The 22,336-nt window shown below is 42.5% G+C and overlaps 2 protein-coding genes across 5 annotated transcripts in view; one reads left to right on the plus strand and one right to left on the minus strand.

The window, feature by feature from the left end:
* The window catches only part of FBXO7 (F-box protein 7), a 75,698-nt gene that overhangs the window by 24,400 nt on the left and 28,962 nt on the right, over positions 1–22,336 (minus strand). The gene's annotated exons all lie outside the window — the stretch shown is intronic.
* The window catches only part of BPIFC (BPI fold containing family C), a 41,916-nt gene continuing 27,529 nt past the window's right edge, over positions 7,950–22,336 (plus strand). For 2 of the 3 annotated variants that reach the window (XM_027592464.2, XM_027592466.2), the window contains exons 1-4: positions 7,950–8,114; positions 9,077–9,170; positions 16,369–16,492; positions 19,459–19,579. In XM_027592464.2, the coding sequence (XP_027448265.1) occupies positions 16,369–16,492; positions 19,459–19,579 (245 nt within the window). In that variant the 5' untranslated portion in view covers positions 7,950–8,114; positions 9,077–9,170. The remainder of the gene's footprint in view (positions 8,115–9,076; positions 9,171–16,368; positions 16,493–19,458; positions 19,580–22,336) is intronic. The other variant, XM_027592465.2, reaches the window with a different exon arrangement.

A 22,336-nucleotide genomic window follows, 5' to 3' on the forward strand; every position in this document is an offset into this window, starting at 1 on the left:
TGTTGATATATTTGTATCAACCGAAGTCCATACTTAATTCAGATTCCCTCAGTTTTTTCTTAATGTCCTTTTTCTGTTCCAAGATCCCATCCAGGACACCACATTACATTTAGTCATCATGTCTCCTTAGGTTCTTCTGGGCTATGACAGTTTCTTAAACTTTCCTTTTTTTAATGACCCTGACAGTTTTAATGATTACTGGCCAATTATTTTGTAGAACATCCCTCAACTGGGATTTGTCTGATGTTTTCTCATGATTAGACTGAGGTAACATGCTCCTAGGAAGAAGACCACTGAAGTCAAGGTGCCATTCTCATTACATCAACAGTGTATACTGTCAATATGACATCTCACTATTGCTGTTAATCCTGACCGCTTGGTTTCTCCACTGTAAAGGTACTCCTTTTTTCTCCTTTTCATATTGTAGCCTTTGGAAGAAAGTCACTATGTGCAGCCCACACTTAGAGTGGGAGTTATGCTATACCTTATTAGGGGTGGAGACTCTACATAAATCATTTGAATTTCTTCTGTACAGGAGATTTGTCTATTCTCTATTTATTCTATCCTTTATATCAGTGTGGACGTATATTTATTTTATACTTTGGCTTATAATCCAATACTGCTTCATTTAATTTTTTGCTCAAATTGTTCCAACTTTGGCCACTGGGAAATCTTTCATTTGGCTACTGTATCCACTTGACATCATTGTGGATTTTTGTTCATCTGTCCTTTTTTTCTGTTTTTGAACACTTTCTTATTTTCTGGCACTGTAAGATGCTCTAGTATCATTTTGTATGTATCCTGCCCCAACCCTAGAATCAACCATTCTTCCGAGGTGCACTAGTTCTTTTTACTGGAGAGTGGTATTAGAAACCAAGATCTGGGTGCTAGGTGTGCTCATTGCATTTGAGGTGTTATTGCTTCTAAGCCTTCTCAGCTAACACAACAGGGAGATACGTGTATGTACACACTATTTCTTTTTTCTTTAAGATTTTTATTTATTTATTTGAGAGAGAGAGATTGAGAGACAAAGAGCATGAGAGGGAAGAGGGTCAGAGGGAGAAGCAGACCCCCTGCTGAGCAGGGAGCCCGATGCGGGACTCAATCCCGGGACTCCAGGATCATGACCTGAGCCAAAGGCAGTCACTTAACCAACTGAGCCACCCAGGCGCCCCTGTACACACTATTTCCATACTTAACCATCTGTATCTATATTAAGCTGAGCGTGAGTTCATTCCGATGTTTCCAACTCTAATCCTTTACCACACAATCTTTTTGGTCTCCTCCCTTGCTTATCTGTAACTTCCCAATCCAACTGTGACAAACTTAGCTCGCCACCATCCATTTGCTTAATCATTCATTTCCAGAATCTATGTATAGTGGTTTCAGATGCTTATCAAAACAACATTATCAACCAGAGTACAGTGCTTCAACAACAGTTCCTGCTGCCCTTTGTCTTACAGCTTCCATTCATTCCCAAAAGACACAGGTCAGCACCTTGTTCCCCAATCCCCTTCAGCAAGGTTGTTTCATACATTTGTAACACATTTAGATTCTTTTCTCACATTCTGCATTCTCTCTTGGACCCCTCAATCTCCTATGTGATTTTTTAAAAATTTACATACATTAAGATTTACTCTTTGATATGTAAAGTTCTATCAGTTTTGACAGATGCATAATGTCTTATTTCACTAACCTAAAAAATCCCCTGCACTTCAAGCTTCTCCACCACAGCCCCCCAGCCTCTGGCAATTACTGATCTCTTTACCATCTCTTTAGTTTTGCCTTTTCCAGAATGTCGTATGATTGGAATCATTGTATAGCATTTTCTGGCTTCATGACTAACTTTTTTACTTAGCAATATGCGGTTGAGATTAATCCATGTCTTTTTGTGGCTTCCTAGCTCATTTCTTTTTAACGTTGAATAACATGCCATTGTATGGATGTACTACAGTTTATCCATTCACCTATTGAGGGACATCTTGGATGCTTCCAGTTTGGGACAATTATGAATAAAACTACTATAAACATTGTGTTTGTGCAGGTTTTTATATGGACCTAGGTTTTCAAATCAGTTGGATAAACACCCAGAAACACCATTGCTGGGTCGTATGGCAAGACTAGGTTTAATTTTGTAGGAAACTGCCAAACTGTTTTTCCAATATGGCTATACCATTTTGCATTCCCTTTAGCAATGAATATGAGAGTTCCTGTTTCTCTACATCCTCACCATTGATTTGTATTGTCAGGTTGTTTTTAATTTTAGTCGTTCTAATAGATGTGTCTCATTGCTTTAATTTGCAATTCTTAATAACAATGTTGAGCATCTTTCTGTATGTTTATTTGCCATCTGTAGATCTTCTTCAGTGAGGTCTCTTCAAATTCTTGCCCACTTTTTAAATGTTTTTTTCTTATTGTTGAGTTTCCTGTAGTTTCTGAATATAAATCAGATTTCTGTGCATGATTAAAAACCCTTCATAGTCCAGCTGAAACCACTTTCTTCAATCTGCCCAATGACCCCTGTAGACTACTCATACTGCACTACTCCAGAATGCCTCTCCCCCTACTTTACATCCTCTCCCACCAAGTAAGTTCCTGTGCTTTTGCATATGCTGACCCTTCTGCCTGGAATACTTTTCTTTTCCTTCTTCCAAGGAAAGTATGTTGCTCCTTCCTTTTGTTCCAAGAGCACTTGGAACATGCTTTTCAATGTTATCCATCACATCATAGTGCAATTATTTACATATCAGGCTTTCTCCAGTCTTAGGTTATGAGTTTTTCAAGGGGAAAAGGCAGGTCTTAATCCATCTTCACAACGTTCAGTCCCCACCTCCCTTGTTAGGACTGGTTAAGCAAAATTTTAAATGGTATAAAGATATCCGTAAAGATATCTCTGAGTTCTTGATATATCTGTTTGGAAAGTAAGATTTTCATTCTATCTCCACCAAAGAAAGCCAGGTTGGCCTTAGTTTGAGTGTTTACTTAAATCCAATCCATTTTCCTGAATCTTGAGCTTTAATTTACACAGTGTTTCTAATTTAGCCCTGGAGAAGGGCTTGAGAATTTGCATTTCTAATGATTTCCAGGTGATGCTACTGTGAAACCATACTTTGGGAACCACTGGTCTATACCATGTGGTCTTGCTGTGGTTGTTTTGGGTTTTCTTAACACTTACAAAGCACGTTGAGGTATCTGCTATGCTTGGTGAGAAACTGAAATGGACCTTAAAAAGTGTTGTGAAATGAAATTAGAACCATGCAAGTTAGGAAAAGAATCTTCAGAAGTTGTTGAAATGATTAAAACCCCACCCAAGGACCAAATGAAGATGTCTGGAATCTATTGAAAGAAAGAAAAATATTCTTGGAAAGCAAACTAGAAGGAGTCATACAGAAGACAGGGATAGGGGGTGGAAGGAGCATCAAGGATTTTCACAGCTCAATAGGTAAACCTCAGTGTTGTTTGAAACTGTCACCAAGAGAATGTATTCAAATATGTATTGGATAATTAAGAAAAATATTATTGGGGGGTGCCTGGGTGGCTCAGTCATTAAGCATCTGCCTTCAGTTCAGGTCATGGTCCTGGGGGGTCCCTGCTCAGCGGGAAGCCTGCTTCTCCCTCTCCCACTCCCCTGTTTGTGTTCCCTCTCTCGCTGTGTCTCTCTCTCTGTCAAATAAATAAATAAAATCTTAAAAAAAAGAAAAATATTATTAGGAATATTAGACTCTGACCCTCCAGAGGCATGCCATTTTTCTACAGCAAGGGCTAGATAGAATACTTGAATATACTTTATTTTCTTGGTTCTCAATCAAGGCCTGTCCAAGGACGTTAGCCATAGTCTGGAGACATTTTTGTCACAACTGGGGTAGGCGAAAGTGGTGCTACTAACATCAGGGTAGAGGCAAGGTGTGCTGCTAAATGTCCTACAATGCATAGGATAGTCCCCACATCAAAGAATTACATGGTCCAAAATGTCAATAGCATTGAGGTGGAGAAATTCTTATCTGTCTGAACTGGGCTTACACTGGTGGTTCTCAGACATTTCAGAGTTGTGTCACATTATCTGTTTGCTTGGTTCCACAATATCTCTCATGTCTCATAAAAGACATGTATGTTCATTTCAAATTTAAAATGAATTTAGTTTTTTATTATGTTCAGTTAGCCACTGTGTAGTACATAATTAGTCTTCAATGCAGTGCTCAATGATTCATTAGTTAAGTATAACACCCAGTGCTCATCACAGCACGTGCCCTCCTCAATACCCATCACCCTGTTACCCCCTCCCCCCACCCTCCTCCCTCTGAAACCCCTGGACTGTTTCTCGGGGTCCATAGTCTCTCATGGTTCATCTGCCTCTCTGATTCCTCCCCCTTTGGATTTCCCTCCCTTCCCCTACATTCCTCCGTACTATTGCTTATGTTATTCAGCCATCAGAAATGATGAATACCCACTGTTTGCATCTACATGGATAGAACTGGAGGGGATTATGTTAAGTGAAGTAAGTCAAACAGAGAAAGACAATTATATGGTTTCACTCAAATTTAACGTGAACTTAAATTCAGTTTGAACTACAAGTAATAAAATGTAACTCCCTTTTAGACAACTGATAATAAGTGAGGTAAGTGAGTAAGTGGGTTTGTTTTGTTTATTTTTCAAAACTGGAAGGGAGTCCACGGCTGTAAACTATTCCAGAGTGTGATTAGCGGGAGAACCACGGTCTGGTCTGTCGTCACAGGCATCAGGAGAAGGTGGCCTGAGACAGAGCTGGGAAGAGAGGGGGAGATGCTTGCTGCCAGGTGACAGGGTGATTCTGCCAGATGTCTCCTCAGCCCGTCCAGAGTGAACTGTAGGGTCACTGATCTCTCTCAAGAGCCACACAAGTTCCAGACAGCTTCCTCTGCTCTGGAATAAGCTAGCAACTTCAAACAGACACATCTATCTGTGTCACTGTCACAGATTCAATTAGCGGCTTGGAAAAATAGATGTACTGCCTAGCAACAGCATCCTTCTCTCTCCCCACCTTCCACATCCCCTGGGTTGTGGGTTGCCCTTTAGCGACCCTCCTGAAGAGGCAGTTTGGCGTAGTGGTTAAAACCACAGACTCCAGGAAGCGGGACACCTGGGTCCTGAGTCCTGGCTCTACAACCTTAGCCGTGACACCTACGCTTCGGCATATACTTAACCCCTTGGTTTTCTCACCTATAAAATTGAGAGAATATTAGTACCTCACACAGTCTTCGTGGGGATTTAATAAGGTAATATATGGCTGGTGCCCAGAGCATAACAACAACAAAAAAATGTTTAGCTCTTATTTTTCCCTACCTCTTATTCCCTCTTCAGGGTGTCCTTTTAACCAGATTTCTCCAACACAAAATGTTGGTTCATTCTTCACCCCCCCCCCAATATATAGATAATCCCTGTCCTCTCTCACTTTACTCTCCTGCAAAGAATAACATAATATGTCTTCCAAGCTCAAAAAAGTCTGGTATTCAGCTGCTTTTTCCTATATGGGAATAGCCCAGACATTCCAGAAACCAAGAAGTATGATGCTCAGTTCCTTAACACTTTATCTTGAAATTTTTCTTTAACGAACAATTATTCTAGCTAGTTAATTATGATGTTTCTTTGGAGTTTTAATTAAAGGTGTCCCTTGATCTGCAGAGACGAACATGCTGTCAGCCATTAGTAAGTGAAATAATTAATCTTGCCTTCTAGATTGCCATCATGGGTAGGCTGGATAAGTAGGAGTTCCCAGCAAATTTTCAGTTAAATCGGAAAAACTAAAATAAATAGTGAAACTGGACATAGTGCTACTGGCTTTTGTTGTAATGATGAATTCAGCAAATTTGCCTTAAAGCCACTCCTTGAGCGGAAAGGAGGCTAAGGAGCTGAAATCTCAGGCCCTTTCTAAATGAAATAAAACAGACTAACTGCCCTCTCTTCTTCCATCTTTTTTTCCTAAGCTCATATTATTCGAGCCTCTTTTTCTAGAATTATTCCATGTCCCACCTGAGCTGCACCATTATTTACTTTACTTTTCCCCATAAATCAGGCCACTTCTTAAACTGTATGTACATTGGTTTAGGGGCGCCTGGGTGGCTCAGTTTGTTAAGTATCTGACTCTTGATTTTGGCTCAGGTCGTGATCTCAGGGTCATGAGATTGAGCCCCGCATCAGATTCCACGCTCAACACAGAGCCTGCTTAAGATTCTCTCTCCCCTCTCCTTCTGCCTCTCTTTCTCTTCTTTCTCTCCCTCTCTAAAAAAAAAATAATAATATTTTTTAAAAAACCATATGTACATTTGTTTAAAAGGGAAAGCTATGTAAAGGGAAAACATTAATTTCCAAATAGAGGGTAAATGTAAAAAATAAATACCATGGAAATTAAACTTTGTTTAAAATAGAGAAACATAATGATGTATCTTATTAATAATGTGTGAAAAACTATGTGCTAGTTCATTCAGTTCAATTCTCTCAGTGACTCTGAAAAGGATGGCGGAGACCCAGGAGTGGAGCGAATTGCCCAGGGTCCTAGGTGGGGTGGGCAGGCAGGTCCCTGTGAGGCGAGAGCCCAGCACTGCAGGACAGAGTCCCCGGTTCACTTTCTCCAGGCCACCCTTCCTGAGAACTCCCCTCAAATCCTGTGCCAGATGCCCCAGGAGAGACAACAGTGATTCAGGTTTCCACCAAGACTTTCAGGTTTTCCAGGGTAAAAGGAAAAATTAATATTTGTGTCTGGAAAAATACAGCTGTGTTACAATGATCAGCTTCCCTGTAAGTCTAGCAGATCCTATGCAGCTGGTTAATGGATGGGAGAGGCAAATAGGGGGCTGAGCAGGACAGGAAGCTTACTGCCAGGGAAGAGGTTTGGGGCATTGTGGGAGAGTGGGGGAGCAGGGGAGGAAGGTGGGGCCAAGCAGCTGCCCTGGGCAGGGGAGATGGGGGTGGGGAGAAACTGGTACTGCCACCTAGGGAAGATTCTGAGGAAGGGACAGAAATATTTGGGGTACTTTATGATTTTTTTTCCATGTGATCTGTGATGTCATTCCTGTTTTTCCATGTCTGGTTGTGTATTCTTCTTTCCTCATACACTAAAAACAATGACAATACAATGTCGAGTGTTTCTCCGTCAAGCACCGGAGATCATCCCACGGCCCTCAGCAGCACATGCACCATGGGAAACTGCCCCCCACACACCTGCCCACCTCTGGGCTTTCACTTCGCCTCCAGCATGATGACTTAGAAATTCACATTTCCAGCCAAGCTTTCCCCAGAGCTCCATCTACCCACCGACACCACTGTTCAGATACCTAATGCCTGTGTTTCTGTCCTTCGTACAGTACAGAGGTTTGTACCCCCATTCCCTGCAGAGCTCAGATCTCAGCTCCAGTATACCTCCTCAGAGAAGCCTTCCTAGGCCACCCCACAAAGCAAGCAAGCCTCCCCCAGCGACAGCGCCCCGCCAATTACAAGACCACCACACCAACACAGTCCCTTATTTCCTTCATAGCATACGTCACAATCTATACATTTTTGTTTTGCTGTTTGCTTGTTTGTTTTATAGCTTCATCTAATAAACTCCACGTGGACAGGGATTCTGTCTTCTTTACTGAAGAGGTCCTTGCCCAATATTTGTGGATTGAATGAGTGGAATCCGTGATGACTAACAATAAATGATTCAATGAAGAGAGTATCTTCAGGCTTGTATCACCATTGATAAGGCCACATACTGATGAATAAAATTTTACAACATTTTTCGGTTTTAAGAGCAAACTCTTCCAGGTTGTTGCTATGGTCTGAATCCTAATCCCCAAAAGTGATGGTATCTGTGGGTGGGGCCTTTATGAGGTGCTCAAGTCATGAGGGTGGAGCCCTCATGAATGGGACTCATGTGGTATAAAAGAGGCTCCAGAGAGATCCCTGGCTCCTTCCACCATGTGAGGACACAGTCAGAGGCGCTGGCTATGAACCAGGAAGATGTGATCATGCTGGCTCCTTAATCTTGGACTTCCCAGCCTCTAGAACCGTGAGCGATAAATGTCTGTTGTACAGACGCCATAAGAGCCCCAACAGACTGATGGTTGACAACACTTTTTTTTCCACCAGAACCTATCAAGGTAGATACTATTTTTTATCCCCATTTTGTCCCTGAGGAAACACACGTTAAATAGGTAAATATAACTGGCGCCCTGGGTGAGAGACCTGAAGGGCTGTCAGGAGTGCGGACAATACCAAGTGAGCGTGCCTGTTGTTCTTCTTAGGGTTACCAATCTCCTGGGTTTTCCCAGGACTGCTCTGGTTTTAGTACTGAAAATCCTGCATCCTGAGAAAACTAAGACAGTGGGTCACCCTATCTTACCCAGAAAATTGTAGATAAGACCTTAGATACTTCATGCGATCAGATCCCTGGCTATATAAAATGCAAAGACTAAAACATGAGGGATGGGAGGGTGGATAGGGTTTGGAACCTACCGGTGTGAAGTCACATAGGAGTTGATGCACCCACCCAACTGAACCTCAAAGAAATACTGGGAGTGGAAGGCACTAACCCACCCGAAAAGGAGCAGACACTTAGACATGCGATCTGTGCTCTGCTCCTACCCTGAAAGATAAAGGTGGTAACTAGGTCAGCCCGGTTATCAAGCCTCATGCTTTCAGACTGAAGCCGATCCACCAAAAGTCCAAAAGGTTTTCTGGGCAGTAGTTGGGCCACCCGCTACAGGCACCCTGACCAGGAAAACCTGGCTTATTATCCCAGAAAGGAAAATTCTTCCTCTTTCAATTCAATGCAATTTGACACCTCTTTCAGTACATTGGAAGTCTTGAGTTAATCATTCTGGTAACGTAGTCATAATAGTGTGTGTGTGTGTGTGTGTGTGCGTGTGTGTGTGTGCGTGTGTGTGTTACAGGGACTAAGCATTGCATGGGTGGCATTGTCTGCTCATCTCGGTAGAGGCTGTAGTGTTCATTCATGCTATTGGGCAATTGAAGTGTAGCAATTAAGTAGCACATTTTGAAAGAGGCATTTAAAAAAAATCCACCACTAGATGATTCAGACTTAATTATCTTGTCTTTTCAGCAGCTGGGTTCAAGGCTCAAGTGGAGAACACGTAGCTTCAGAGGCAGAAGGAATCGAAGGTGCTCCCCAGCTTTGGACGTTTCCTCTGCTTGAGGTAAGAATCGTGAACAAACTTCTGGTCTCTGCCAGCGCAAAATCTCCCAGTGGGGACTACCCCCTCGCTGGTTCTGTCCCGGCTCAGTCAGCTGTCAGGTAGCCTGAGTCTTTATAGTCTGCCTAGGTTTTTCTGTTTTGTTTTTTTGTCTTTTATGTCACTCACGCCCACCCAGAAGACAATGAGCAGGTCTAAGAAAGAAAAGAGAGTTGGTGTAGACGAGTGATTGACATTTGCCTCATTTTGGCAATGTTAAGACAGTCACTCAATCTTCTGGACTTATTTTTGCCTGCATTTCAGGGGGGGGATCCCAGATCAGTGGCAGAAAATGCTAACTTGTCTCTAACTTGAACAAGTGTGGATTTAGGAAGAAGGGACTGCTGTGATCTCTGCTTTGGGGCCAGGTCTTAAACCACATCAAGTGACCTACATCCTATCCTGCCAGAGCAAAGGGCCCTCCCACTTGCCGGAATTGTTTAACCTGTTTGTGTTAAGTATGGAGTTTGAGGAAGACCAGGTGTAAATTTTCAATGCCCTTGTAATTTGAGATCTTGGTAAAAATCAGATGTGTGAACTGAATCCCTTGAAATGGCCCATATTCTGCCCATATTCTATACCTGCTGATTTAGATTCCTTAGACACATTTTGTCTTAACCATTCGGTTGGAATATTCTGGCAATCCAGCCTTCTTTAAACCAATTGGACTTGGGTGCCTGGGTGGCTCAGTTGGTTAAGCAACTGCCTTCAGCTCAGGTCATGATCCTGGAGTCCTGGGATCAAGTCCCGCATTGGGTTCCCTGCTCGGTGGGGAGTCTGCTTCTCCCTCTGACCCTCCCCCCTCTCATGTGCTCTCTCTCTCTCATTCTCTCTCTCAAATAAATAAATAAAATCTTTAAAAAAAAAACCAATTGGACTTAATTTTTCAACTTTTGCCCCTGTTTTAAAGGCTGCATTTCATTCATTTATCACCTCCTTGAACTGATTTTCCCAAAGTCTGTCAAAGTTCCCCTCTGCGAATACCAGTGGCAAGTCTACCTGTCTCAGGAATTTCCTAAGTTGTACTAGAGTTTTCTTTTCTTTCTTTCTTTTTTTTTTTTAAGATTTTATTTATCGAGAGAGAGAGGGAGAAAGCACAAGCAGGGAGAACAGCAGAGGCAGAGGGAGGGAGAAGCAGAGAGCCCAATGCGGGGCTCAATCCCAGGACCCTAGGATCATGACCTGAGCTGAAGGCAGATGCTCAACGACTGAGCCACCCAGGCGCCCCTGGGAAGAAATAAGAGTTTTCTTATTTCTGCTCATCAGAATGGCTCAGGCAAGGGTCACCTAATATATTTATGTTTTTATTTATGAAGTTTTTATTTTAATTCTGGTTAGTTAACCTACAGTGTAATATTAGTTTCAGGTGTACAATATAGGGATTCAACACTTCCATATAACACCCAGTGCTCATCAGGACAAGGGCCCTCCTTATTCCCCATCACCTGTTTCACACATCCCCCCCCCCACCTCCTCTGGTGACCAACAAACATCAGTTTGTTCTCCATAGTTAAGAGTCTGTTTCTTGGTTTGCCTCTCTTTTCTCCTTTGCTCATTTGTTTTGCTTCTTAAATTCCACATATGAGTGAAATCATATGGTATTTGTCTTTCTCTGACTGACTTATTTCACTTAGCGTAATACTCTCTAGCTCCATCCATGTTGTTGCAAATGGCAAGATTTCATTCTTTTTCATGGCCAAATGAAATTTCATTGAGTGTGTGTGTGTGTGTGTGTGTGTGTGTGTGTGTATCACACTTCTTTATCCATTTATATATCAATGGATACTCATCTGTTTCTATAGTTTGGCTATTGTAAATAACACTGCTATAAACATAGGGGTGCATGTATCTCTTTGAATTAGTGTTTTTGTATTTGGGGGGTAAATACCCAATAGTGCAATTACTGAATCATATGGTTATTCTATTTTTTTAACTATTGGAGGAATCTCTATACCGTTTTCCATAGTGGCTGCACCAGTTTGCATTCCCACCAACAGTGCACGAGGGTTCCTTTTTCTCCACATCCCTTGCCAACACTTGTTGTTTCTTGTGTCATTGATTTTAGCCATTCTGACAGGTGTGAGGTAATATCTCACGGTACTTTTGATTTGCATTTCCCCAGTGATAAGTTATATTGAACATCTTTTCATGTGTCTCTTGTGCATCTGGATGTCTTCTTTTGAGAAATGTCTGTTCATGTCTTCTGCCTATTTTTTAATTGGATTATTGGAAGGTTTGGGGGTGTTGAGTTGTATAAGTTCTTTACATATTTTAGATACTAACCCTTTATCAGATATGTCATTTGCAAATATCTTCTTCCATTCCATAGGGTTGCCTTTTAGTTTTGTTGATTGTTTCCTTCATAGTGCAGAAGCTTTTTATTTTGATGAAGTCCCAATAATTTATTTTTGCTTTTGTTTCCCTTGCCTCAAGAGACATATCTAGAAAAATGTTGTTATGATAGAGCCATCTAATTTAGAAGTGTTATTCTGTCCATTTATTGGTGTGGAAATGTAATGACTTCTGAGGCTTTGAATCATGGAAAGAAACAATTCCTTAGACGCAGCAAAATAGGTAACTTGTTGGCAGGGTTTTTAAGTCATCTTGGATCCCTTCTTTTAGCAGGCCACTCCTCCTGCCCTTTCTTGTCAGCCAAATTACTTAACCTTTAAGGACTCAGCTCCTTGCTTGACAAGGTTCCTTCCCTCCTCTGCCCATAAATTATCATCCTAACAAACAATTCAACTGAAAGTTACGTACGATCCTTTTATAGCCCCGTAACTTCATTCACTCATAAAATTTCTAGAGGAAAAATATGTTTTTACATGTGCAACTTTGAGTTCCTGGATCTCCATCAGTGTAAACCATTTCAGAAACTTCTTTTACCCAAGAAGGGAAAATAGATTTTTACTGCTGGAAGGGCATTTAAAATTCCATCTGTGCCCAAGAAAATATGAAAGGATTTGCACTTTGACACTTGAAAATATCCAGATGCTTAGATTTTTTTTCCACGTAGAAGATAGCATCAAGTATCTCCTAAAGTTCCCAGATGAAAATGAAAAATCTAGCACTTATCAAGTAATTAAATTCATAAACACTAGAATTGGGAACCAGAAGAGCAAGGTGTGGTTCCCAGGTGCCTCACTTACCATGTGGTCTCAGACAGGTCATTCAGACTCTCCAAGTCTCTGTGTTCACATGCCTGAGAGGGAGGGAGGATTATAGTAACCTCTGCCTCCAAGGATGGTTGTGAGTTGTGTAATGGTAAAAATATATATATATACATACACACACACACACACACAAATTCATTATTTTAATTGTTACTCCATTAACAAGTAATAGCTCTGATTTGGTTTATTATGTTCACTGTAGAAATGGAGAGTTATTTATATGATAGTTTGGTTTTCTCCTTTTTTTTCATAGTTTTCTAGAGCCTTTCTTAGTTAACCAGAATCTTATAAGCCAGTCAGTTTGTCAGGTAGCAAATACTTCTTGAAGTCCTAACTACGTGCCCGGCAGAGAGATAATGTCAACCTTAACTTGGATACAGTCTAATGTGTATAGACTTTTTGATCTAATATTTTTTTCCCATTGCATTGCACTGTTATGAACATGTTTTCCTCTTTTAAAAACAAAATCCTTCTCATGCCTGCCTTGGCATGGGACATCCATATACAATTCTTTTCCCACAGCAATTCAGTGTGACTGCGCATCAGTATGGCCTCACTGTTTGTTCAAATGTGGACATACTTTTATACCAATTGGTGAAGAGCCACTAATCTCAGCCCCAGGAGTGTTGCCCTGACTCCTATAGTTGCATCCATCTCTTCCTATCCCCCTCTCCAGGACCCCTTGACCACCACCTCCAACCCAGGACAACAGGATCAAGGAGGGCCTGGCACAGATGGCAACGGGGCCTAGCTTCTGCATCCATCCTGAGTATAAGATATTAATATCACCCTGCCCCTCGCTGCTTGTCCCACTCCTCACATTTCCTCCAACCCTCACATCACTTGCTGCCTGACCAGAGATGGGTCTCCTACCCAAGTTTTGCCCCCTTGGCTCTTATTGTCATTGCTCTACACCTCCCTTGGTGTCCTCTGCACCCAGCCATTCCCAAGCCACCCCTCCATAGCCCTGCCCCAACACTGCTGCCCGGGTTCTTTCTGTACATTGTCCAGTATAACCCAAACCAACTCTGTAGGGCGGAAACATCATACTGAATGCTAAGGCCATAGCAATGTTAAGATATTAAAATGACTCCGTCTCTAATAGTAAATAATCACTACTCTGAGTCTCCTACCCTACCCCCAGTACCCCAGCCACACTGGCCAGTCCTCCCAAGACTTCTCCTGTCCCCATGATGCAGTACCTAACCTCCCCAACCCTGCTCCCGGACTGTGGCCCACACCTGTTCTAGTGGGTGCGTGCACTCCACCAGTGTACAGATGCTCTGTTAATCACCTCTGCAAAGAACTGTAATATAATGCAGAGTGAGGTAAGGGTTCTTCCTTCATTTACAATTCATTCTACCAATACTTACCAATCACTCTATGTCCGAGACACTAAGCCAGGCTCTAGGACCTCCAAACCAAATGAAGTCTCTGCCTTCACGGCACTTACATTCTCACAGAGGAGATGGCACGTGAGAAAATAAATATACACACATGAATAAATATCTATTTTGACCAAGGATTCAGAAGGAAATGAGATTAACTTAGGGAAGTCAGAAATGGCTTCCGAAAGAAGGCTGTATTTAAAATGAAGCTTAAGGATTTACAGGGTTTCTGCAGGCCTAGGTGAAGACGAACAGCATAAGCACAGATATTAGGCAGGAAACATGGTGAGTGTTTAGGGACCAGGAGTCCAATTTGTCTGGACAGAGGACTCTTGGGAGATCAGATGAGATATGTAAGCAAGTTGACTGAGCCAGCCGCTTCTCACACCTGAAGGTGGACATATGCACCACAGAACAGACAGGTCATGACCCCAATTCTCAACCTCATGGCCTTCCAGCAAAATACCCACATGAACATTCACTAATCTGAACATAGGCCCCCTTATAAATTGGGCAACGTGTACACCACACAAAATGCCAGCCCATGGGGCACCTGGGTAGCTCGGTTGGTTAAGCATCCTAGTCTTGGTTTTGGCTCAGGCCATGATCTCGGGGTCAGAGGATCGAGCCCTGTGTCAGGCTCCATGCTCGCTTGCTCTCTCTTGCTAAAATAAATAAGTAAAATCTAAAAATAAAAAAAATGCTAGCCCAAGGGGTGAGTGGGGCAGCCCTGGCTCTACCTACCAAGCTGGACACACTGGTGTGGGATTTTCCTAAAACATTTTCTGCTTGCCCCACTTTGTGCCAGAAGACTGGTATATCTCCAAAGGGCACCTTCTCCCATTCCATACAAAAGGCCAAGATAGGCTAGCAACAGCCCTGCATGGATACTCCTCTCCCTGGTCAGACTGTTCTCTTTCTCTCAAGTAAATTCTCTGGAACACACTGTTGTCTACACCTTTGGCCTTATCCACAAAGCCCACACAATCCCCTTTATCAAACCTCTTTCTTTTCTTGGCCAAGCACCCCATACACTCCTCTTGCAATGATCTTTTCCTTCATCCAGACTGTGCCTGAATCCCAGCCCTTCTCTGAATCCTTCCCTGCTCTACCTGGCCTGACCCCACCCTTTGCATGGCTCCCACAACTTCCTCTTCCTTGACCACCCCCACAAATGCTTCCCTGATTTGTTTCATGTTTGTATGTTAACTCAGTGGGTATCTGTCACCTGTGGGTCTTTGGCACATATGAACACAGCAATGGTAGCTCACCCAGATTGTAAACTGCCAGAACTAGAAACAAGGCCTGTGAATGTAGTACTCGCTCAGCTGTCATTAAAAGAAACCCATGTCACTGTTGCTATTGGTAACCTGTGCTTCATTCATCAAGAAAATGGGCTGGGGGGCACCCGGGTGGCTCAGTCAGTTAAGTATCAAACTTTTGATCTCAGCTCAGGTCTCAATCTCAGGGTCATGAGTGTAAGCCCCACACTGGGCTCCACGTTGGGTGTGGAGCCTACTAAGAAAGAAAGAAAGAATGAAAGAGAGAGAGAAAGAGAGGCTCCTGGGTCGCTCAGTCGTCAAGCGTCTGCCTTTGGCTCAGGTCATGGTCCCAGGGTCCGGGGATCCAGCCCCACGTCGGGCTCCCTGCTCCGTGGGAAGCCTGTTTCTCCCTCTCCCACTACCCCTGCTTGTGTTCCGTCTCTCATTGTGTCTCTGTCAAATAAATAAATAAAATCTTTAAAAAATAAAAAAATAAAAAAAATCTTTAAAAAAAGAAAGAAGAAAGAGGGAGGGAGGAAAAGAAAAGAAAATAGGCTGGCATTAATTCGTTGAGTCCATTAATTAAACAAGTATACATTGACTATTTAATATATGCCAAGTACTAGCAATATAACAGCAAAAAAGATGTGGTCCCTCTCCTTGGAGATATTTATTTCAGATTTTGTGTGTATCTACTGTGTGCCAGGCATTATACTAGATTCTGGGGTGAGCCTGGCATGTGTGTTAAGGAAGGAAGTCTTTGAGGTGGTAGAAGTGTAGAGCAGGGCAGGGTCTTACAGCTGGGCTGTGAGCTTAAACCCTGTCCTGTGGGCAAAGGGGAGTCATTAAGTGTCTCTAAGCAGATGAGTGATTGTCTCACATTCTCTGAAGCCACCTTTCTAAACTACTGACTTGTGTTCTAAAACTTTCAAAAATTTGGCATCCCCACCCCCTTATCCTTCCCAAGGCATATCACAAGTGTTACATTTACAGTAAGGCTCTTGTGTTACATTGCACTGCATTGTACTGTACTGAGTCATAATCATCTGTATGTGTGTCTGACTCACCCACTAGTCTGTGAGAAACAGAAGTCAAGGACACACAGGTCATCTCTGCATCCTCAGCACCTAGCACATTTCTGGTGTGTTCAATAAATGATTACTGGATAGGTGGGTGGATTGATGGTTGGATGGATGGATGGATATATGAACAGACGGGTGGTGGATAGAGTGAGTTCTGAAAGTAAGCAATGAAACAAGAAATCATAGAAAAGCTGGATGGAATTGACCAATGAAAAGTCAAAAATAATAAAGGAACCAAAAATGTTGGTTAATTGCAGATGCGTACAAAGGCAGTCCAAGTCCTCTGGGGATGTTTCCTCCTGTGGGATCTCTACGTCTCATCTGCCCAGACCGTTTACCCTGGAATCAAGGCCAGGGTTACTCAGCGGGCTCTGGACTATGGTGAGTTGAATGCTTCCAGAAGCCAGGCTACAGGTGGAGTTTATGACCCAAGCTCATATTGGACCGTCTCATGACTAAGGCAAGCTCTCCTGTGGGATGATCCAGCCCCTTATGCGGAGGCTGCTAAGATGGCCGGGAAGGAAGTGTTTCTAAAAAATAATCACCTTGATGGTAGGCCTGTCCAAACACGGCCACAGATATTCATTCTCTCCCTGCCCCCTGCCACCTGTACCCCCTCATGCACCTACAACAAACACCTCTGCTCTAAAGGAAGACGTGTCATAGGCTAGAGGGGAGGAGGTGTGGGAGTGAAAGTAACACCTTAGAACTTCAGAAAGGGCTTAACTCCAAAAGGAACTTAGAGACCCCTAAAATTGTGTGCCAAATTTAATGTAGATGATGATTGTGCATTTTCCTTGAGAGGCTCTATACATTCATTAGATGCAAAAAGGAGCCTAAGACACTGAAAGATTAAGATAAACTCCTTTAGAGGTGTTTATAAACACAGGGAGAGAAAAATGTGGAGCAGAGCTGGGGTGAGGGCAGATTGCGTATGGGAAAGAAACTGCAAAATCAAAGTGTGCGAGCTTAGTTCTCTCCTGTAAACCTTGGCCCAAGATTACAGAATACAGGCAGATAGATTTACTCCAATCCCTTCCTAACTAAAGCAATCGACTCAAGTACTGCTAGTCTAACTCAGAAATACCTAAGTGTGACCAGGAAATGCCTCACCTGCTACACCACAAAAGAAAAACAGGAAGGATGGAGGGAAAGGAAGGGAGGGATGGAGGAAGGGAAGATTGAGTTTTGGGCAACTCTTTGTCCTTCCCCCAGTTCCTCTTGCGGTACAGGGAATCTAAAGTTGATCCATCTTGCACAATTGTCATATGAGCTGGCTATAATGAGAAATACATACCAGGAATGCACATGTGTATCCACATGTATATTTGCATGTGTGTGTATCTTGTTACGATATTGATATGCTTATATGCACAGAAATACATATCAGAAATAGACATCTTGTAATAGTATTAAAGTTGTGAGAATAGCTTATTCCACCCTCAAGATCAGAGCAATTTAAAGAACAGATCTAGTCAGTTCACATGGGTATGAATCTCAGTTCTGCCCCTTTCCTCAATATGTAGGGTTGGGCCAGTGGGTTTTCTCATCTGGAAAACAGGGTGAGGAGAATGACAATAATGTGCCCCCTATCATGATGTGAGGACCAGATGGAATCATCTGTAGAGATATGCATGGGGTGGTGGGGAAGGACACACTATAAAGTCAGAACCATGCCTTGATTGAGCATCTACCATGGCCGCACTCTTTGATATGTGCCTATGGGCTCTGGGTTGATTTAATTCCCACAACGACCCTACAAAGAAGGGATAGTCATTTTACAGAGGAGGAACCTGAGTCTCAGAGGGGCTGGACTGAATTTGCCACATCACACACCGGTAAGGGGGCGAGGCAAGATCGGAGTTCAGGTCTGCTCTGCCTGATTTCTGTTCTCTGCTCCCCGTTCCTCCAGAGCCTCACTTGATGACACGCAGTAGCTGTGAGCTCTTGGGCAAGTCCAGGAATCTCTCTGAGCCTCAACTGCCTCCTGTGTGAAAGAGGAATAATAATACCTATGTCACTGGGTTGCTCTGAGGACCAAAAGTTAGAATACGTGTAAAGTGTAGACAGTCCTGGCCCACACAGGCACACAATTATCATTATTTCATGACAGCATTGGGATTCGAAACTAAGCTGTCTGGTAGTGCCTTTGGTTCCATCTTTATATCCTTTACATCCTGTCCCTGCTTCCCTGTATTATAATATTATTCATGGTATTATAGAGGATAAGATCTTCTCTGAATCTCCACAGGGATAGCCTAAGTGGAAATGAGCTTAAGCTGCAAAATAGGGGGCCAAGGCAAAGCTTCCTCCTTACGAAGGTTAAAATGGAAAGATCATTCTTCATTACTATGTCAGCTACTTTTCTCAAGCTCTTTATGTGAAGGAGGGCTCTCTTTCCCCGTGAACTCAGAAAAATGTGTCCTGTGGTGTTATCACATAAAGACAGATTTATTCCTGAATTGCATAAAAGCGGGGCTTACTAACCTTTTTGGAGTCCTGGGATCCTTTGAGAATCTGATGCAGATGAGGCCCCTCTCCCCTGAACAATGAGACACAAATGCACATGCATACACACGTCCTACTCACAGTCTTTTACTAGGATTTCAGTAGGGTTAAGAGCGCCCAACAGTCCATGTATCTCAGGCCAAAAATTGCTGAGCTTAAAGAATCTAGGGGAGGGGCGCCTGGGTGGCTCAATCAGTTGGGGGTCTGCCTTTGGCTCAGGTCGTAATCTTGGGGTCCTGGAATTGAGCCTCACGTCGGGCTCCCTGCTCAGGGGGAGTCTGCTTCTCCCTCTGTCCCTCCCCCTACTCATGTGCTCGCGCTCTCTCTCTCTCTAATAAATAGATAAAATCTTTAAAAAAAAAAAAAAAAACTAAAGAATCTAGGGGAAAGGGGAGAATGTGGAATAACTTTCTAATAAGGCATGGATTCTGGAGCCAAATTGCCCAGATTTGACTATGGGGCCTCCAGTTCTTTGCCATGTGACTTAGGTGAGAATCCATCTCTTTGAAGTTCAGCTTGTTCATCTGTAAAACATGGATAATGATAATATTTTGTACTTCTCCTATCACAACACCGTGTAGTAGTATCCTTTAGCCTTGGCCACATAATGAGAATCTCTCGTGCTGTTAGTCCTGGGGTCCTGGGGTCTTCATTAGCCTCTCTGAGGACCAGTGTTTTCTTCTGTGAAACAGGGACAATAGCACCACTTTGTAGGGTTGCTGCTTTCTAAGTTTCTAAGAGCATGCCTTGCTCAGTAAACTTCATGTGTATGTCTAATGATGCTATGCCATTATCATCTTCGTCATTATCAATAAACGCTCTCTTTGGTTCCTTCATAGGCGTTCTAGCTGGGATGGAGATGACTGAGCACATGGTGAAGGAAAAAAATATCCCAGACCTAGAAGGTTCTGAATCTCTGGAATTTCTGAAGGTTGATTATGTGGACTACAATTTTTCAAAGTAAGTAGAAGAGTATTTTTAGCAGTGAAATTACTCTTTAAAACCTTAGGGTTGTGGATATGTCACCCTGTGTTCTGGTGTAACACCAGGGACCTGCAGAGTAGAAGTTAACCCAAAGTTAATCTTTGGTAAGGGGCTTATCAGATGAATGACCTCAAGAAACAGGGGTCATAAAGCTGACAAAGAGTATAGGATTGGGGTCAGAACACCGGGGTCCAAGTCCTATCCCTGCTACACACTAGTTGTATGCACCTGGGGAGTCTGTTCAGAGTCTCGATGTCCTTGTCTCTTCCCTAAAATGAGAATTCCTTGCCCCTTGAATTCTAAGAGAAATTTTTGTCCATCCCGTTGTTGCCCCCACACCCTAAACCTAGATGCAGGATTCAGTCACAGTCTCAGAAACAAATCTACCCTCATCAAGTCTTTCCTTATTTTAATGAAGTTTAGTTGAGATTTTAAAAGTCATAGAAATGGGCCACAATTAAGAAGCTCAAAAGAGGGGCACCTGGGTGGCTCAGTCGTTAAGCGTCTGCCTTCAGCTCGGGTCATGATCCCGGGGTCCTGGGATCGAGCCCCACATCGGGCTGCTTGCTCAGCGGGAAGCCTGCTTCCCCCTCTCCCACTACCCCTGCTTGTGTTCCCTCTCTCACTGTGTCTCTCTGTGTCAAATAAATAAATAAAATTAAAAAAAAAAAAGAAGCTCAAAAGAAAGAGTAGAGGGGCACCTGGGTGGCTCAGTCAGTTAAGCGTCTGACTCTTGATCTCCACTCAGATCTTGATTTCAGGGTTATGAGTTCAAGCCCCACAAAAAAAAAGGAAAAAAAAGAAAAAGAAAGGGTAGAGGGATCCTATGGAAGCCCCACAATTTTATCTGAACCCAGCCTTTTTGTATCTCTCTCCCCTACCGTCCTCAGTTCTGGCTTCTGTCCTCAAGGTTGTCTTATGGTCCAGTATGGCCACTGCAGCTCAGCCATCAAATCCATATTTCAGGCCCAAGAAGGAGTTAAGAGGGCTCTTATAAGCTGGGTTAGTCTCTTCAGTGAGTTTTTTTTTTTTTCTGGAGCCCTGCTCTATTAGTACTCGATTATGGACAGATCTCTCTTATGACCATACTTATTATTATTAGCAAGGGAGACTGGAAAATTCATTTTCCAAGCAGACATCTTCGTCATCCTGAACCAATTCAGTGATGTCTGGGAAAGAAGAAAGGGAAATGGATGTCCAGACAGCAGCAACCTGTCATATTTGCCAATAAAAGCCCCAAAGGTGGTATAGGGAAAGGACATCTTCGTCCATCTTGCACTAAATCTTGAAGGTAAAGCAGAGAGTCAAGATTTTATAAGGAATTATCCGTGATTCACAATTTGACCCCAAGGCTTTATCAATCCAGTGATAATTCCCTGTTGCTCTAACCCTTTGGAGCAATAATTTCCCTGCTATCAAGGATACCATTCTATAAAACCATGAGTTTTGGGGAGGTTTGGGGGGTGGGGAGAAGAATGGTGATCTAGGAAAATCTCCTAGCAAATGCTCTAGTTGTTAATAAAGATAGCCATTCAACAAGTATTTATTGAGTACCTACTAGGTACCAAGGCTTTGTTCCAGGCATAGGAGATATCGTAGTGAATGACACAGATATAGTCCCCTGTCCTTAAAGTCCAATAAGAGAGATGGACATTATATATTTACAAAATGAATTGTTTAATTACAATGACAATAATGTCCCAGCAGAAAAATCCAGGGTTAAACATATATTATGAAGGTAGGTGAAGATTTCTAGTGGGAGTAGAGAAACTGGTACCGTACTTTTTGACCTGTGCTGCCCACACAGGAGCCACCCGCCACGTGTGGCTACCGAGCACTGGAAATTGGGACTAGTGCAACCAAGGCACTGAAGTTTTACTTATGTAATTTTAATTAATTTTAATTCAAAAACTGGTACTCACTCAATTCAGTTTTTGAAAAGCTTTTGGGGCACCTGGGTGGCTCAGTCAGTTGGGCATCTGCCTTCAGCTCAGGTCATGATCCCAGGGTCCTGGGACTGATCCCCACGTCGTCGGACTGTCTGCTCAATAGGGAGCCTGCTTCTCCCTCTCCCTCTGCCTGTAGCTCCCCCTGCTTGTGCTCTCTCTGTGTCAAATAAATAAATAAAATCTTAAAAAAAAAAAAAGAAAAGCTTTTAAGTATGTGTGGAACAATTTGAGTACGGAAATGTACCTTTTCAGTTTAAAATTTTATCTGATCTAAATATAGGACAAGTATTTCTGATGAAATTCAATGTCCAGACTGAGTCATATTATGAATGTGAAAAAAAAGACCATATTTTGAAGACTTATTTTGAAAAAGGGAAAGCAAAATATCCCATCAATAATTTTTATATTGATTATATGTTGAAATGATACTATCTTAGATGTATCAGGTTGAATAAAAAATATTAATAAAATCACTCTCACCTGTTTCTTTTCCCTTTTTTAAATGTGGTCACTAGAAATTTTTTAATTATGTATGTGGCTCATGTTCTATTTCTATTGGACGGTTCCATTTCAGAAAGTTATTTACAAGGACTTTGTTTTTTTAATGCATGCCCTTTGGCCTACGAATCCCACTTCTCAGCATCCTCACTAGAAGGACATACACATAAACAGCATATATGAGGATGTTCAGTGTGGCATTGTTTATAATACAGGAATAACTGGAAACGACCTAGATGTCCAGCAACAAAGAAATGATTTTCTTTAATGATACATCCATAGCTTA

Source organism: Zalophus californianus, chromosome 9, assembly GCF_009762305.2.
Source record: "Zalophus californianus isolate mZalCal1 chromosome 9, mZalCal1.pri.v2, whole genome shotgun sequence".
In the NCBI taxonomy this organism is placed as follows: domain Eukaryota; kingdom Metazoa; phylum Chordata; class Mammalia; order Carnivora; family Otariidae; genus Zalophus; species Zalophus californianus.